Consider the following 17,397-nt stretch of genomic DNA (forward strand, 5'->3'; position numbering starts at 1 on the left):
AGCCGCAACCCCGCTCAGCCCGCGGCTTATGGCGTGGGCAGGGCCCGTGGGCGGGGCTTTGGGCCGGGCTAGGCACTGCCCCTCGGGAAGCGCACGGCCGGGAGGCCCCCGGGGGGCTCGGTGCGTGGGGAGCGCGCGCGGCGCGATGGGGAAAGGTTAGCCGGGCCCCGCGCGTGGGGGACACTGGGGGGCAGCGAGGCACGGGGGGAGGCAGGGCTGGGGGGCAGCGGGCAGGGCCGGGGGCACCGGGCTTGGGGGCGGCAGGGCTGGAGCCCGGGGGGCACTGGTGCTTGGGGGCGCACGGTGGGGGGCTCAGTGCGAGGCCAGCGCACTGCCTGGGCTGGGGTGCCCATAGTCAGGCCCCAGGCGCTGGGGGAGGGGTTTTCCCAGGCTCAGCCTGGGCACTGGGTGGCAGCCCCCGGTGCCTAGGCCTCTGGGCAGGTCTCATGTGGGAGGCTGGCAGGGTTCTCAGTCAGGCTGGGTCCTTGCTCTGCTGTGGTTCCCGGTCTCCCCTGTGTCCTGGCAGGTGGGGAAGGGAGGTGCGGAGACAACCCCCAGCGTTCGCTGTGTGAGGACACTTTGCACCCGGGGAAGGTTTGGGCTCTGGTGACTTGCCCCGGGTCACACAGCCAGTCTGGGGAGGCAGGGAATTGAAACCCGGCTACCTGTGCCCCAGGCCAGCGTCCTAACCACTAGACTGTGCTTCCTCTCTGCAGCGGTTGGTGTAAGGTGCTTGCCCAGTGTTGTGGCAGAGCTCTGGGGAGCCCCCAGTCCTCCCAGAGAGCACTCAGCTGCCGTGCGCCCGGGCGCGCCCCGAGAGCGGCAGGGCCGTGCCCACAGGCAGGCAGGGCAGGGGATCTGATCTCCGTCCCCTGCGGTCCAGGTGAGTGCCCCGGCCGCGGCCCCATCAGCGCTTCCCCTGGGCTGGGCGAGCTGCGCAGGAAAGGAGAAGTGACCTGGCCCCAAACGTTCATTTGCATCGAGACGGTTCCGCTGCTTCCATCTTTGCGCCATTTTCTCCTCTCTTCCCCTGACCTCGGGAACTGGGACCGTCTCTGGGGCAGGGCCGCCCAGAGGATTCAGGGGGCCTGGGGCAAAGCAATTTCGGGGGCCCCTTCCATAAAAAAAAGTTGCAATACTATAGAATACTATATTCTCGTGCCCCACTTCCCCCCCCCCCCAGCCCTGCTCCCGGGACCTCCACATGTGTTCGTTGTTCCACCCCCATCACTAGCCAGTGGAAAGCCAGAGCCCTCACCCCCATCACTAGCACCCCCTCTCCTAATTTCCCTCTCCTCCGGGACAGCATCGGCTCTGGGTTGCTCGCAAAGGCCCGAATTCAGTACCCAGCCTGTTGTGTTGCCTGCAGTGCAATGAATGGGCCAGAGAGTCCCAGGGGCGACGGGACCTTGACACTGTGCAGTTACACCCGGGGCAGGGGTTCGCGCAGGGAGACGCAGCCTGCTCGGTCTCATGGCAAAGGCACTGGTCCTTGTTTCTAGCCTTTTACTAAGGAAAAAAGGAGGGCGAATAGTTGGAGCATCTGTTGGACTTTCATTTTCACAGCACCCCGGGTCCCTGCGGCTGCAGCAGCGTGTACAGATTCAGAGGCTGCTGAAGATGGTCTCAACCGTCCTTTCACTGTCGTTAAAGTCCATCCTTGCTTCTCCTAAGACTGAACACGCTAAGGCCAGGCAAAGGCAGAGAAGAACAGCGACGTGAGAGAGAAACCCGGGCGTCTGTCTCCACTGCCGACTCTCATATGCAACCTCAGCCCTGGAGAAACACAGGCCCAGGCCGTGGTCTGACCAGCCGCGCCGAGACCTGGCAAACTCATACCAACATGGACTGTTTAGGGCGTTGCTTTTAACTGCCTCTCTGGGCACAGGCTCACAGCAGCCCTGGTGAACAGACAGGCCCGGCCGGCTCAGACAGGATCTTAGGAACCAGAGAGGAAAAAATACACTGAGGAAGACAAACGAAACCAAGGGAGGGGGAGGCAGCTGCAGGAGCCCCAGTCTCATGGTCCAGGAGGCGTTTAGAGAGTTAGCCGGAGCTGCCAGAGGGGACAATCTCATCTCTGGGCTGGCCTGGCCAGGACGTCTCAGGACTCGGATGGTGAAGGTGCCATGGCTCCAGGCGGGGTGCGGGGTGAGGGAGGACGGGCAGGGCTGTGGGGGTGAGGGAGGACTGCGGGGGGGGGGGCCGCTGGGCACCCGGACTCCTGGGTTCTCTCCTGGCTCTGAGAGGGGAGTGGGGACTAGTGGTTAGAGCGGGTGATCAGTGATCGTCACCCAGCGCTAGGCAGGTGCCAAGTTCTGTCCCGAGCTCGGAGAGAAGAAATTCTGCTTCTTTCCACCCTCCTTCCATCCTCCCCTCCGTCATTTCAATCCTCCCCCCACAATCTCTTTCAAGGACCCCAGAGCGGGGATGGGCGGCATAGTCCAGCCTCCTCATTATGTCGTCCACCAATTAAGCCTAGTTTCCAATGCACCAATTTTGGCCCATTCATTTTCCATCCCGTTCTCCTTTGTTTACCGAACACGATCTCCACTGCACCCTTGGCTGGGATCCGGAGACGTTTCTGTTTGGCCCAGCCCAGCCTGTGCGTCTCCCCTGTGCACCTTGCCCCTGACTCAGCCTTTTCTGTCATGGGCGACTCGGCCCTTCAGAAGCTCTCCCAGCGGTTCAGCGAGCCCGAGCGACCCAGTTATCGGCACAGGCCGCGGCCCGCAGTGGGGTCGAAGGTCTTTTTGCGGGATCGGCCCCGTGTTGCTGGCGGTTCCACGAGCCCAAACAGAACCCCCCTGCTGCCCTCTGGTGGGGGAGGGAGGTCACAGCATCGAGATGGGACGGAGCTGAGGCAAAATCCGGCCGCCCACTTGTGGGACTCTGGTGCGACTCTGGTTGCAATGGCAGGTGTCTGTCACCACTAGGGGGCACCACCCCGGCCCAGCTCTGGGTCGGGGAGCCGGGCTGGACCAGGTGGGATGGGGGAACTGGGCTATGCGAGCTCTGGCTGGCTCAGGGGGTGGGGGTGGGACACTAGGGCGCCGATTCTCCAGGGCCGTTCCCCCAGGAGCCCTGGCCAGTTACTGCAGCCGGGGGCCATCTCCCCTAGGAACGCCGCCCTAAGCAACACCCCGGGTGCTTTAACCAGCCTGAATTAAAGGGCTTCGTCGGGGCTCTGCTCAGGCCCGAGGGGAAAGACTTGTCCAGGTTTGGGTGCAGCGCTGGCAGCTGCGCATAAGGTCCCTCTTCAGAGCAGGGACCGGTTTGTGCAGGGCCTGGTCCGTGGCTGAGGCCCCAGGCTCTCCAGAAACACACCTAGTCATGGCTCGGGGGAGGCTGCCAGCCAGGGCGAACCAGTGCTGGGTATTGCACCCGCAGGGAAAAGAACCTCCCAGACCAAAACACGGACAAGAAACCCTCTTCCTGCGCCAGAAAACCCCCCCGCCCCCAGCCCCCCGCTCTGTCCTCTGCCCACGACTGGCCGCCAGGTGCGATCCAGCAGCTGGGCCGGGCCGGGGGCATGCGGAGGCATGAGCCCCCCAGTTCATGCCAGGCTCCCGCTGGGGTGGGGTCTGTGATTCTGGGCGGGGGCAGGAGGGGTCACCAATGCGTCAGCGACTTTTTTAAAGCTGGGGGTGTTAGAGCCATAAAACGGCAATAACCCGGGGAGGAGGCCGAGCCCAAGTCAATCATTGACCATCTTTGTTCCACAGCCCTGCCCGTCCTCCCTCACCCCCCAGCCCTGCCCATCCTCCCTCAACCCCTGCAGCCCTGTCCATCCTCCCTCACCCCTCACTGCCCTGCCCACAGCCCTCACCCCCACTGCCCTGCCCGTCCTCCCTCACCCCTCACTGCCCTGCCCGCAGCCCTCACCCCCACTGCCCTGCCCGTCCTCCCTCACCCCCCAGCCCTGCCCATCCTCCCTCAACCCCCGCAGCCCTCACCCCCACTGCCCTGCCCGTCCTCCCTCACCCCCCAGCCCTGCCCATCCTCCCTCAACCCCCGCAGCCCTGTCCATCCTCCCTCACCCCTCACTGCCCTGCCCACAGCCCTCACCCCCACTGCCCTGCCCGTCCTCCCTCACCCCTCACTGCCCTGCCCGCAGCCCTCACCCCCACTGCCCTGCCCGTCCTCCCTCACCCCCCAGCCCTGCCCATCCTCCCTCAACCCCCGCAGCCCTCACCCCCACTGCCCTGCCCGTCCTCCCTCACCCCCCAGCCCTGCCCATCCTCCCTCAACCCCCGCAGCCCTCACCCCTGCAGCCCTGTCCGTCCTCCCTCACCCCTCACTGCCCTGCCCGCAGCCCTCACCCCCACTGCCCTGCCCGTCCTCCCTCACCCCCCAGCCCTGCCCATCCTCCCTCAACCCCCGCAGCCCTCACCCCCACTGCCCTGCCCGTCCTCCCTCACCCCCCAGCCCTGCCCATCCTCCCTCAACCCCCGCAGCCCTCACCCCTGCAGCCCTGTCCGTCCTCCCTCACCCCTCACTGCCCTGCCCGCAGCCCTCACCCCCACTGCCCTGCCCGTCCTCCCTCACCCCCCAGCCCTGCCCATCCTCCCTCAACCCCCGCAGCCCTCACCCCCACTGCCCTGCCCGTCCTCCCTCACCCCCCAGCCCTGCCCATCCTCCCTCAACCCCCGCAGCCCTCACCCCCACTGCCCTGCCCGTCCTCCCTCACCCCCCAGCCCTGCCCATCCTCCCTCAACCCCCGCAGCCCTGTCCATCCTCCCTCACCCCTCACTGCCCTGCCCACAGCCCTCACCCCCACTGCCCTGCCCGTCCTCCCTCACCCCTCACTGCCCTGCCCGCAGCCCTCACCCCCACTGCCCTGCCCGTCCTCCCTCACCCCCCAGCCCTGCCCATCCTCCCTCAACCCCCGCAGCCCTCACCCCCACTGCCCTGCCCGTCCTCCCTCACCCCCCAGCCCTGCCCATCCTCCCTCAACCCCCGCAGCCCTCACCCCTGCAGCCCTGTCCGTCCTCCCTCACCCCTCACTGCCCTGCCCATCCTCCCTCAACCCCCGCAGCCCTCACCCCCACTGCCCTGCCCGTCCTCCCTCACCCCCCAGCCCTGCCCATCCTCCCTCAACCCCCGCAGCCCTGTCCATCCTCCCTCACCCCTCACTGCCCTGCCCGTCCTCCCTCACCCCCCAGCCCTGCCCATCCTCCCTCAACCCCCGCAGCCCTCACCCCTGCAGCCCTGTCCGTCCTCCCTCACCCCCCGCAGCCCTCACCCCTGCAGCCCTGTCCGTCCTCCCTCACCCCTCACTGCCCTGCCCGCAGCCCTCACCCCCACTGCCCTGCCCGTCCTCCCTCACCCTGCTCCCCGGGAGGCTCCCCAAGCCCTGCGCCTTGGCACCGGGTGCTGCGGGGTGCCAGGCTGGGCGGTGCTTTGGGGGGGGCTGGAGTTCGGGGGGCAGTTGCAGAACTGGGGGGCGGGTCCCAGGACCCCAGGGTGGGGGGGGCATAGACCCCATTTCCCCTCAGAACGTGCTTTGGGGGGGCTGGAGTTCGGGGGGCGGTTGTAGAACTGGGGGGCGGGGGTCCCCCATCAGCCCCCAGCACGGGGGGGCCATAGACCCCCGCTGGCTTTGGGGGGTTTCGGCACAAATTGGAGCCGCGGGGCCGCGGGCAGCTCAGTGCGGGGGGGGCCGCTGCAGCCCCCCCCACGCGCGGCCCCCGCAGCCCCACTGACCCCCCCGCCCGGGCTCGGACCCGCTCCCGCCGCCTGCAACCGGCCCGAAGCGCCGCCCCGTACGCAAACGAGTGGGCGTGGCCTCCCCGTGATGGGGGCGTATCCCAGGTGAGGGCGGCTGCGATTGGGTATTCGCTGGGGGCGGGGCGGGAGCCCACCTATGTGACGCGCCGAGGCGGGGCGGCGCGGATTGGTCGCGCTGCGCGAGGGGCGGGGCTCACCTGCGTGACGCGCGCGGCCGGGGCCGGGCCGGGCTCAGTCGCCAGGAGCCGCTCGCGGGGATGGGGCGCGCGGGGCTGGTGCTGCTGCTGCTGCTCGCCGCGGCCCGGGGCCACGAGGGGTCGGGGGAGCCCGGGGGGAGCCCCGCGCCGGGGCCGCCGCTGCTGCCGGGTAAGGCCGGGGGGGCCTGGCCAGAGGAGCCGGGGGGGGCTGGGCGGACAGCTGTGCGCGGGGGTTGGGGTGGGGGCAGTGTGAGAAGGGCCGGGGGGGCTGGGGGTTGCGCTGGGGAAACATGGGAAGACTTGGGGGGGGGGGCTGGGCGGACAGCTGTGCGCGGGGGTTGGGGTGGGGGCAGTGTGAGAAGGGCCGAGGGGGCTGGGGGTTGCGCTGGGGAAACTTGGGAAGACTTGGGGGGGGCTGGGCGGACAGCTGTGCGCGGGGGTTGGGGTGGGGGCAGTGTGAGAAGGGCCGGGGGGGCTGGGGGTTGCGCTGGGGAAACTTGGGAAGACTTGGGGGGGGGCTGGGCGGACAGCTGTGCGCGGGGGTTGGGGTGGGGGCAGTGTGAGAAGGGCCGGGGGGGCTGGGGATTGCGCTGGGGAAACATGGGAAGACTTGGGGGGGGGGCTGGGCGGACAGCTGTGCGCGGGGGTTGGGGTGGGGGCAGTGTGAGAAGGGCCGGGGGGGCTGGGGGTTGCGCTGGGGAAACATGGGAAGACTTGGGGGGGGGGCTGGGCGGACAGCTGTGCGCGGGGGTTGGGGTGGGGGCAGTGTGAGAAGGGCCGGGGGGGCTGGGGGTTGCGCTGGGGAAACTTGGGAAGACTGGGGGGGGGCTGGACATGGGGGGTGTTAGGAATGGGGGGCATATGAGGGACTTGCTGCAGGCCCGTGGGGAGGATCTGGGGGTGCGGTCGGGGGGGAGGGTTGCTGGGGATCTGGGATCCCTAGGGGTGTAGGCTGAAAGGGGACATTGCTCATTGACTCCCCCTGGCTGTGGGGTGCAGAGCGGGTCTGTGACGGGGGACTGTGACCTCAGTTGCTGCCCTGGCAGCCTCCAGGATCCCAAACCTTGGGGCGCTGCGTAGCCCGGGGTGTGGATCGCTGCCCCTCCCCCAGTCCCTAGCTCTGCTGCTGGGTTTTTAACACCTGTTTAATGAGGCTCTTTGCCAGGTACTTCACCCCCCCACCCACCCCGGGGCTGCGGGAGCCTGGCGTGGCTGGGGTCTCCAGCAAAAGGGAGCCAGTCTTGATCCCGGGTGGGGGGTTTACACACCAGCCAGCCCACCCCGGCTTAGTGAGACTGCCTGGAAAAACCTCCTGGCAAGTGGTGGATGTTCCCTGGCGCTGTGCAGCCAGAGGGCGGGTGTGTGTGTGACTCCGAGTCCCAGGACACTGGCAGGGTGTTTGCTCTAGTGTCTCTGCCTGCTGGCCTCCCACCCCAGAAGTGGCTGCACCTCGCTGGGGTTTAATAGTTTGCTCCTGCCTTTGCATTGCGTTCTCTGGCGGAGGGTCTCAAAGCTCTTCACTGAGGCTAGGCCTCCTGTAAGGTCCCTTCACAGCCCCGCCTGTGGGCCGGGATCTCACCGTGCTAGGGGCTGTACAAACAACGAAAAGGTGCCACCTGCCCCAAAGAGCTGGTCTCCTGTCCCTAAGGCGGGGTGGTAGAGCTGGGACCTGAACCCGGGAGTCCTGACCCCCACGCCCTGTGCTTTCACCACTAGGCCGAGTAACCTCTGTGTTTTGCAGTGGTGGTGTAGCCCTGTGGGTCCCAGGATATTGGAGAGACAATGGGTGAGGTCATGTCTGTTATTGCACCGGCTGCTGTTGGTGAGAGAGCCAAGCTGGTAACCGATATGACCTCACCCACCTTGTCTTTGGGCTCTAGAAAGGGGCATTCTCATCCCTGGGGGCGGATGGGATCAGGTTTCAATAGGAGCGCACCTGCCCTCCCCTGTAGTTAGCATGAGTTACAGCAGCGGTTCTCAACCGGGGGCACACTACCCCTGGGGGTAAGCAGAGATCTTCCAGGCAGTACATCAACTCATCTAGATATTGGCCTAGTTTTACAACAGGCTACATGAAAAGCCCTAGCGAAGTCCGTACACACTAAAATTTCATACAACGACTTGTTTATACTGCTCTATATACAATACGCTGATATGCAAGTACCATATTTATATTCCAATCAATTTATTTTATAATTATATGGTAAAAGTGAGAAAGTCAGCAATTGTTCAGTACTAGTGTGCTGTGACACTTCTGTATTTTTATGCCTGATTTTGTAAGCAAGTAGTTAAGTGAGGTGGAACTTGGGGTACGCAAGACACATCAGCCTCCTGAAAGGGGGACAGGAGGCTGGAAAGGTTGAGCGCCAGTGGCTTACAGTTGTCAGGAACTGTGTCCTGGGCACAGAGCTCCCTTTGTGACCGCACACCGCCCCTGCCCCCCACACACACACGGGGTTGGCACACCAGAACTTGCTGCAAAGTCTAGTTGTTAGAGGGGCTGGAGAGAAAGGGACGATGGTGCGGCTCTTGGAGCTAGGATCAGGTTACCTGGGCCAGTCACATCTGGCTATGGGCAGCCCCTGGCAGCTCGCCATGCGGGGGAGCCAAAGGCCAGGCTGCAGGGAACTGAGCAGCGCAGACCCTGCGGCTAAGAGGAGAAGAGGGTGCCGGAGTCACTGCTATTTCCCTGGTGTAGTGTGTGACCCTCTGTAACCCAGAACCATCCTGGCCCCCGCGGTGTAAAGATGGCTCCACCGCCCTCCTCCTGCTCTGACTCTGAGCTGATTGAAGGTCATTGGCCTGGAGCAGGGAGCTTTCTGCAGCTTCCTCTCCCCACCCCACATCCACCTTGTCAACAAAACAACTTCCTGGTGAGCGCAGGCTGCGCCTCTCAAGGATACTTGCTGTGGGTGAGCTCACCCTGCACCAGTGTAACCCAAGTGGTGGATTTAAACGGGGCTCGTTAAACCCGTGCAACCCTCAGGGTGGCTGCTCCGATTTGGGTTGAAGAGCAGCTTGTTGCTGCTTAACCTAAGCCTGTTCCCGCCGGCTAGAGGAAACCCGAGTACCCACGCAGGTTTGCACTGTTTAACGGACTTGGGTTTTAAATCGATATAAATGGCATCAATTTCCCCCTGTAGACAAGTCTGTTCTGAGGGTGTAATGTGCAGAGACACAAAGGGGCCCCGGGAACGCGATAGCTCCCCAGAGCTAAAACTGGGGGGTGGCAAAGATGAAGGGACTTGCCCTGCACTGAGGCCGTGTGGTCCGGAGACTTGGGACCTGCCGATTCAGGGTTGTCTGAAGAATTTCAGTGGGGCTGTGCGAACACCGAGCAGGAGGCTCTCCTGCAGCGGCTGCATCTCCAAACCCTTCCCAAGTGCTGCTAGTGCCGTGGCTGCTCTGTGCCCTGCGCAGGGCTCACCTCCCGGCCACAGCTCGGGTTATTTCCCGTGTTTCTCCAGGCCAGGACAGCTCCATTTCTGGCCTTGGGGCAGAGAAACTTGGCGGGCCGAGTCTCCTTGTGCTGTCGTTTACCCAGTGCGAAATGCCGCCGTTCTGACATGGGCTGCTTTATGCCTGCCCTGCAATGGGTTAAACGCCTGCACAAGGCGCAGGGCAGTGGAAATGGTGCCCACGGGGCTGGCAGCTCACTGTAGCTCCATGAGCCTCTGGAGCCTGGCATGTGACCCCCTCTCCCCTGGCTCATCAGCGGTGCCTGTGCCAGCTGCGGGAATGAGCCCGCTGTGACTCATGAGGCGGATGTGAACCTGCCCTGCTGAACTGCTGCTCTCAAACCACAGAGGCCTGTTTGGGGAGGGCGTGTGCTTGGGGTCACAGCAAGGTGGTAACTACGCTGCTGGCTGCGATGTCTCAATTGCTGGCCGGTCTCTGCCCAGTCCAATGGCAGGTCACACGCTTCCAGAGGGGCGGGGAGGGGTGTGTGAGAAACTCCAGCAGGTAAATACTCACTCAAATACCCGCCTGTCTATTGGCAGGGAGGCAGCAACGTGCATTTAAACTTGGCCGGGCACGCTGGAGTGGCCTCTGATGGGAATAGAATGATTCTTTGTAATCGCCCCCTGGTGCTCGGTGCTGTACGCACCTGGGACCTGCCCACATCAGTGGGTCACAGGGCGACACAGTTCCTGGCCCAATGAGGTCACGGTCTGATCGGTGGCTCAAAACTTCCTCTCTCAGGTCTTACGTGTCTGGGATCATAGAACAAAACCCTCAGCAAACGGGATCCAGAGCAAACAGGTTCACAGAGTCTCCCCCGCCCCCTCTTGTGTCTGGAGCCGAGTGAATCATCGCTCCTCTCAATGACTCCCTCTGTTCCAAGGAAAGAGAGGAGGAACTGGAGTGGAGCTGAGGCTCCTGTTGGCAGCGGGAAGTAAACGAGCGTGCGCCTGGGTCAGGTCCTGCCAGCAGTGGGCAGAGTGTGCCGGACACCAGCCCAGTGAGCTCTGGTGCACTGAAAAGCCTGCCGGGCTTTTCCGAACAAACCCCTGGCAGCTTCAGTCGAAGGTCCCGATCCTGCGATTAGCACCACCAAGGAGCAGAAAGTGTCACTGCGGCTCCCTTGCCGAGATCGGGGCCAAGGAGAGCTGGGAGCTGGGGCTTTCCCGTGCGTCCTGCCTCTCTGCCTTGCCAACAAATAACGGCGCCTCTCCGACCTCGCACGCGCGTGGCTTGGGCACTAGGGCCTTGAGCCCCATTGAGGCCAGTGGGTTGGATCAGGCCCCTGGGAGGGGACTGCTTTGGGGCAGGGGGTGTCTCTGGGTTCGTGGGGGGCCCTGGTCTAGGACTGAGGCTCCGAGGCGCTACCCCAGTGTGAATAATGGCACCAAGCGCCCGCAGCCAATGGAGCCTCCTGGGGTTCGGGTTATTGCGTCTCGCTGCACAGCCGCCGCTCAGGGGTGTGAGCCAGAGTGAAACTGCGGGTGGCAGAGCCGGTCCAGCCTGTTCTGGGTGACTCACCGAAGGCTCTGGCCGGAACAGCTTGTGCCGGGAACAGGTGTTCGGGGGGGGGGGCTCCTGTTGCCCTGCCTGGCACCCGCAGCGCTGGAGGTGTCATGGGAGGCTCGAGCTTCTGAACCTAAACGTGGAACTTCCCACAGCTTCCTCCCCTCCCCAGCTCCCTGATCAACCAGCCGAAGGGCTGGTGCATGGCCCCCACGGAGGCCTTCGGCTGCCTGCCCTGGGGGCTGCATGGGAAGCTGCTTTGATCCCTTTCTTTTCTAACTCCTCCCTCCTCTTCCCAGTCCCATGGGGACGGGGACACTGGCTGAGGGGCTGGGCACAGAGACTTGTTTCATTGCTACCTGCCTTTTAAAGGGGACTTACAAAGGGGGGGACTGGGCCTGAGTCTTTGCTGCTTTATGGTGGCTTGAGCCGGAAAGGGTTAAAATAAACAAATGACTGCTCGGCATGGTGCCTGGGGGGCCTGGCTACCCCCTGCGGGGGAGAACAGCTTAGCATGTGGCAGGTACTTGGGGAAGTGAGGTCTGATTTACCGAGATCCAAGGGATTTTTATGGGGCCTGTTCAACTCTGAGAATTAGCAGTGGGGACCCCCCCCAGGGAGCTGGGAACCCAGAGTCTGTTAGCTGGCAGCTTTCCTGCCCCTTGGGGGAGGAGCTTGTTGTAAACAGGCCAGGACCTTGGAGCCTCTTGGGGGTTGCTGTTGCTGTTGGAGAAAGCTGGTCAGGTTTGCATCTGGGCAACTCAGGGCTGTTCCCGCGCTGGTGGCCTCTGAGCGTGCAGCCCCTGGCGCAGGGGCTGGAGCTGGGATTGCACAATGCCTCCTGACGGGGGATTTCTGTGAACAAGCGTGGCTCTGTGCAGGCGGGAGGGGCCTGGCTGTGGAAGTATTGCTGGCTCCTGGCGCGCTGGGTGTCTGACACCCCCGTGCTCTGTGAGCTGGCTTGTGTGCTGCTTGCCTCCCAGCCCCGTGGTGTGACCCTAGGGCTGCCCTTCTGCTTTGCTTGTCTGGAAAGCGCAGCTGCTGGTTTGGGGGGGGGGGTGCAGCGAAACGCCAAACGCTGCTCCGGCTGCATGCAGGCTCTTCGGCTCCCCACAGCATGGTGGGGCTCGGACCAGGCACTGACGAGACCTGGTTCCACCTTGGCCTTTTCAGAAACAACACAGAAAGGAGGGTGGGCAAACCCCGAACAGCCGCTCTGAGCATTTCCTGCTTTCCCCTCGGCCTCCTGCCAGGCCTTTGCTAAATCCCTGTTTACCAACCGCAGGGCTGAAACCATGGGACCGGGTGTGGAACCAGGAAGCACTTGGGGTGTCTAATTTAGAAACTGCTTTGCAAGAAGCGCTCTGAAAACAACAAAGCGTGGAGCCAGCCACAGTGCCTGTGGGGGGCAGCCCCTCACTGTTACTCGCAGCCCTGGAGAGAGCCGGGGTTCTTGGCACACCCTGGCCCTGGGCTCCACCCTGCAGAGTGACGTGGGCTGAAATGCTGGAGCTCTGGCCCTGTTCTCGGCCTGGCATCCCAGGCAGTCGCTTGCACCACATGCTGATTTGCTAGCCCCTGGCGTCCGGCACTGCTCTAGCGCAGGGGTCTCAAACGTCCTGGCACTGCGACCTCCTTCGGACAACGAAAATTACCACCTGGCCCCAGGACCTCGCTGCCCTGGGTGGGGGGATCAGAGCCAAGGGCTTTGGCCCCGGGCCCCAGCAAGTGTAACGCCAGCCCTGGCGACCCCATTAAAACTGGGTCCCGACCCACAGTTTGAGAACCGCTGCTCCAGCATGTGCCAAACCCCAGCGGATGGGAGCAGTTCTGAGCGGCACTGGCTCTGCAGTGGTTAGATGGCTGCCGAGGGGAAAACCCCCTCCGTGCAGTGTCCTCTTCACTGAGCTGCTGCTTCCCGGCCAGCCCCTCGTGCACGGGAGGAGCTCCCTGTAGGCAAAGCCACTTCATTGCCCTGGGTGTACTGAGAGCGCGGGGGGCCTGCCACGCTGACCAGCTGTCTGCGTAGATTTCCCCATCTGTTGGGCCGGCTGCACTATGCCGAGATTGCCGGCTGCTGGGGGCAGGGCCTGTCTGGGTTCACCTAGAAACATGAGCTTATCGCTGATGAGACGCCTCTGCTTTGGTCTCCAGAGCGCTGCCTCTTGCCCAAAGTGGTGGGCAGGTGCCGGGCCTCCTTCCTGCGCTGGTGGTACAACGCTACAAGCCGGACGTGCCAGCGTTTCACCTACGGTGGCTGTGGGGCCAACCTCAACAACTTCCTGGTGGAGGATAAGTGCCGGGTGACATGCGCTGCGGCCACAGGTGAGGGCGCGGGGGGTCCCGCTGTTGTTTTGGGCTGTGGCCCCGTGTGGCCTGGCTACTGTGTAGCTTGGCGGAAGGTCTAGGGAGCTGTGGGGTGCCTGCCCCTCTTCCTTGGGCTGCTCGGGCGTGGCACACGCCTGCCAGACAGGGACCATTAAAGCAGGGACCAAGCGTGGGCAGAACAAGCCTAGGAAAGAAACGTCTCTCACCCCTGAGCTGCTCAGGGGCCTGATGGGGCTGGGCTGGGACTCAGTCTGTGTAATGGACAATAAATGCCCTGGTTCTGTTTGGACTGGGAGCAGCTGGGTGCAAGGCAATAGATCTCCAGGTACGGTACCAGGAGCCAGTGGGCACTGACGCTGTCTCCTCTAGCGGGCTGGCCTGGTGTAGGGGAAACGCTTGGCTTGCGCGGTTCGCTCGCAGTGTGGGTCTGACGTCCAACCCCCTTGATTTCCAGATGGGGAGGACTTGAACGAGATTCCGCAGGCCAGCCAGAGAACAGAGCAGAGTGCAGATGGTGAGCATCGGGCGGTGGGGCTGCCTTCCTGGGGGGGGAGCTGGGAGTCCCTACCACTTGGGGGTTTACTATGATCTGTAGGGACCAATCCTGCTCCCCACCCTGGGACAGAGCCCCCTTGGGGCTCTCCCAGCCCTGACTTTGATAAACGGGACATGCCGTGCGGGGCCGGGCGCCTTTCCCATGCGGAGCATCGAGATAAGCAGCTACCAGGAATGTGACCTCCTGGTGAACCCGGAACATCTGATGGGGGATTGCTCAGCGCCCTGGTGAGCCCTGCAGCCTGTCCAGGGCCGGCGTTCCCCTTAGCCGAGCTGGACTGTGGGCACTGATGGTGGCGGCCCGCCCCGCCCTTCCCAGTGACCGTCAGCTGCTGTTCCTCCTGGCCCCCGGCTTCCCATCCCCTTGAGAGACGGGTCTGTGTGTCAGATCTGGAGTCCCTCAGCCCCTCTCCGGCTCTTTTCCTGCCCTCTGAGGTGGGGAGAACGCTCAGGCCGGGGTCGCTGACCTCTCCTCCCCCCAGGGGCTGCCTCGTGCTCTGCGGTGAGTCCCTGAGACGCAGCCTGGACCGACCCCCCCCCCCCCCCCCCGAGTCTGAATAAGCAGTCAGGTATTGCCGGAGAACAATCGGTAACGGCTGCCATCGGCCCCGAGCTGCTCCCGTGTGACCGGCGCGGCTCCGCAGCATCCAGTCCAGTGCTCTGGGGCTGAGTGGGGGCGTTAAAGCCCCCCGCTGCCTCTCCTTAGGTGGGGCGCATGGGCAGCGCTTAGGGCATTGGCTAGGGCCTGAGACTCGTGGCTTTGAGTCCTTGTGCCCTGGCGCGAGTCTGCAGGACTGAGGCACACGGGGGCTGCAGGGCTCAGTAGGGACCCGCCCTGCAAAGGGAGCTGGAGCTGGTTCTGCGGCAGCTCTGGGTGTTGGATCGGCTGCCGCGAGGGGCCGGCCCGAAACCCCCTGACGTGCCTGTTCTCTCTCTCTCTCTCTCTCTCTCCCCCCCTCACAGAGGAGCCCGCCAGGCGCATCCAACCGGCCAACGACTCTTTCCCCTACGCAGGTAATGTTTCTCCACGTCTCTGGGGAGGCTCGTCTGCCCCACGGGCTGGGCTGCGAGGCCACATGCCGAGTGCCCAGAGAACTGGCCGCGCTGCCCCCTCGCTGAGCGGCGACTCGCAGGGAGATCTGAGGGGCGTTGGCGGCAGCAGAGACGAGGGGCTCTGTTCCCTGCGCTCCTGGGGCCGTGTCCGTCCGTCTGTCTGCTGCACTTCTGCGGTGCCAGGACAGACGCTGGCTGGAGCTGGTGACCTAGGCCTGAACTCCCCCGGAGGCGGGTTACCGAGCCTGCCCCACTGGGACGATGCGCCGGGTCCTGCTTGGGGCAACTGCTGGGGGGTCCCCTTGACGTGCTGGGCTCGGCACCCGGGGGGTAACCGTGACATCCCCCCCCCGCTCCAGGCACTTAACGCTTAACGCTGCTCCCTCGCCCTGCCTTGCCAGAGCCGCCGCCCTCCTCTCCCCCCCCCCCGGCCTGTGTTGCACCCCCTTCCCGCGCTGGTGGTTCGACGTGGAGACGAAAACCTGCCGTCAGTTCACCTACGGGGGCTGCAGAGGCGACCGGAACAACTGCCTGAGTGAGGCGGAGAGTCTGGCCAGGTGCTCGGGTCCGTGCGGCCCAGCGTGGGCCTCCAGGTCCCGGGACTGCACCTCCTAACGCCCAGACACCGCGTGCTACAGGGCTAGGAGCATGGGACGTCCCTGGCGACCTCTGTCCCTGCCCCACCAAACCGCAAGGGACAGGCTGAGCCGACTGACCAGGGAGGTGCTCCTGGCATGGGGGGGGGGGGAGCACCTCCTTGTAAGGCTGCCCTGGTGCTGTGGGGCAGTGCCCTCTCGCTGTGGGGCGGGGAGTGGGGAGCCAAGGCCCTGCATTAATGCGCTGACCTCTCGCCCCCAGAGTCCTGTGCTGCGCCCCGCCTGACCGGCCCCTGCCGCGCTGCCTTCCCGCGCTGGTACTACGACCCGGCCGCCCGGGCCTGCAGGCAGTTCATCTACGGGGGCTGCAAGGGGAACAAGAACAACTACCTGCGGGAGGAGCAGTGTCTGCACCAGTGCAGCGGGGCCGCAGGTGAGGGAGCCGCTTGGTGCCCCCCGTGGGGCAGGGTTTGGGGGGGGGCGGAGCTCTGGATTGGCCGGCATGGCCCTGGGGGTTGCTGTTCATGTGGGGCACTGGGCCGGGCCCTTGGCTAGCCGCTGACCCTGGGAGTTGGAAGACGCTCAAAGGCTGCGGCTGGTGGGGGGCCAGGCAGGGAAGGGGCCGTCTAGGGCGCAGCCCATCTCAACTCGCTTTTCCCTCTCACAGGGGGTGCTGAGGGGCCCGAGCCGGGCGTTCACTCCAGCAGAGGTAAGCGGCGCTCGAACCATCTGTCTGCCATGTGGTCTGGGTGGGATCCCCTTGGCCAGCTGGCTGTGGCCGGGTTGGGCTCCCCCCCGGACCTGGGGGTGGGGACATGGGCAGAGCTGTGCCCTGGCTCCAGCTGGGGTCTCCCCACGCCTTGGCTGGGCCAAGCCCCTGCTGCTCTGCTCAGGCTGTGCCGGGAGGGGTCTGGGGCCGCGGACCCAGGGCAGGAGTCTGCGCTCAGCAGCTGCCACGTGTTCCCGGCTCTGCCTGCTCGGCAGGGCCTGGTGGGGACTTGCCGCAGGCTCCGAACCCTGCGGCTCACCTGGCCCTCTTCTCCCCGCAGTGGTGGCCCTGGCCGTGCTGCTGGCCATCCTCGTCGCTGTCCTGCTGGGCTCCGTGGTCGTCTTCTTCGTCTGGCTGTGCAGGAGGAACCAGGAGCTGTCTCTGAGTGTGCCCTGGAGCCCCCTGGACGACAAGGAGTACCTGATGAGCAACGCCTACACGCTGTGAGGCCGGGTAGCCGGCCCGTGGGCTCCGGCCGGGACCTGGGCCTCGGCCGTGTGTACCTAGCAGAGAGTGACTGGAGCTGGGTGTGTGGGAATGTCCCTGGGTTATAAACTCCCCGCGCCAGCAACTGCTGCATGTTTGTGCCCCGGCCACACGGGCGGGGCCTTCGCTGCACCCAGGCCTCTTTCTCGGAGGCTTGCTTCCATTTTTTTAAACTTTTTTTACCAGAATAATTAGTGTGAAACCTGCTAGTGACAGATGCCTGGGGTCTCGGACGCCTGCCCACCCGTCCGCAGCCAGCAGGGCCTCGCTGGGGCCTTGGGGCATCTGGTGCCGTTTCTCTGCTTAACAAGCCTTTATAATCGGGGGGGGGGGGGGTTCGGTTGGGAGAGATTTAAATAGGCAGATCCACGCGTGCCAGCTGCATGCTGCCCATGCCTGCCTGCGGGGCCCCGTTCCCTAGAGCGCGGAGCGGCCGCTGGGGGTCCCGCCCTGCGGGGCTGCTCAGGGAGTTGGTAGCAGGATGTCCCCAGCATGGGCAGCGGCTGGAGCCGGCAGTGCAGGGATAAATGCACAGCGGGGGGGGGGGGCGGGGGGAAGCTGTGTGCCCCCCAGGCAGGGGGTCTGGAATTCTCTGAGCAGCCTGCCCAGCCCCCAACCGCCCCCCTCTGCTCTGCCTCCTGGTGCCACCGAGCAGCTGATTTGCCTGGGGGACCCCACCACCCCGAGTCACCTATAGGGTAGCTCCTGTCCAGCA

At 64.7% G+C, this 17,397-nt stretch overlaps 1 protein-coding gene across 1 annotated transcript; it reads left to right on the forward strand.

Annotated features, from left to right (window-relative positions):
* Positions 1-28: 28 nt before the first annotated feature.
* SPINT2 (serine peptidase inhibitor, Kunitz type 2) lies at positions 29-16,862 on the forward strand. The gene is given in 9 exon segments (XM_065421025.1): positions 29-107; positions 110-155; positions 717-883; positions 13,050-13,220; positions 13,678-13,737; positions 14,742-14,792; positions 15,690-15,860; positions 16,095-16,136; positions 16,477-16,862. Coding segments are annotated over 9 exon segments (954 nt in total). The 3' UTR covers positions 16,644-16,862.
* Positions 16,863-17,397: the final 535 nt, after the last annotated feature.

This window comes from Emys orbicularis, chromosome 21, assembly GCF_028017835.1.
Source record: "Emys orbicularis isolate rEmyOrb1 chromosome 21, rEmyOrb1.hap1, whole genome shotgun sequence".
Taxonomy (NCBI): domain Eukaryota; kingdom Metazoa; phylum Chordata; order Testudines; family Emydidae; genus Emys; species Emys orbicularis.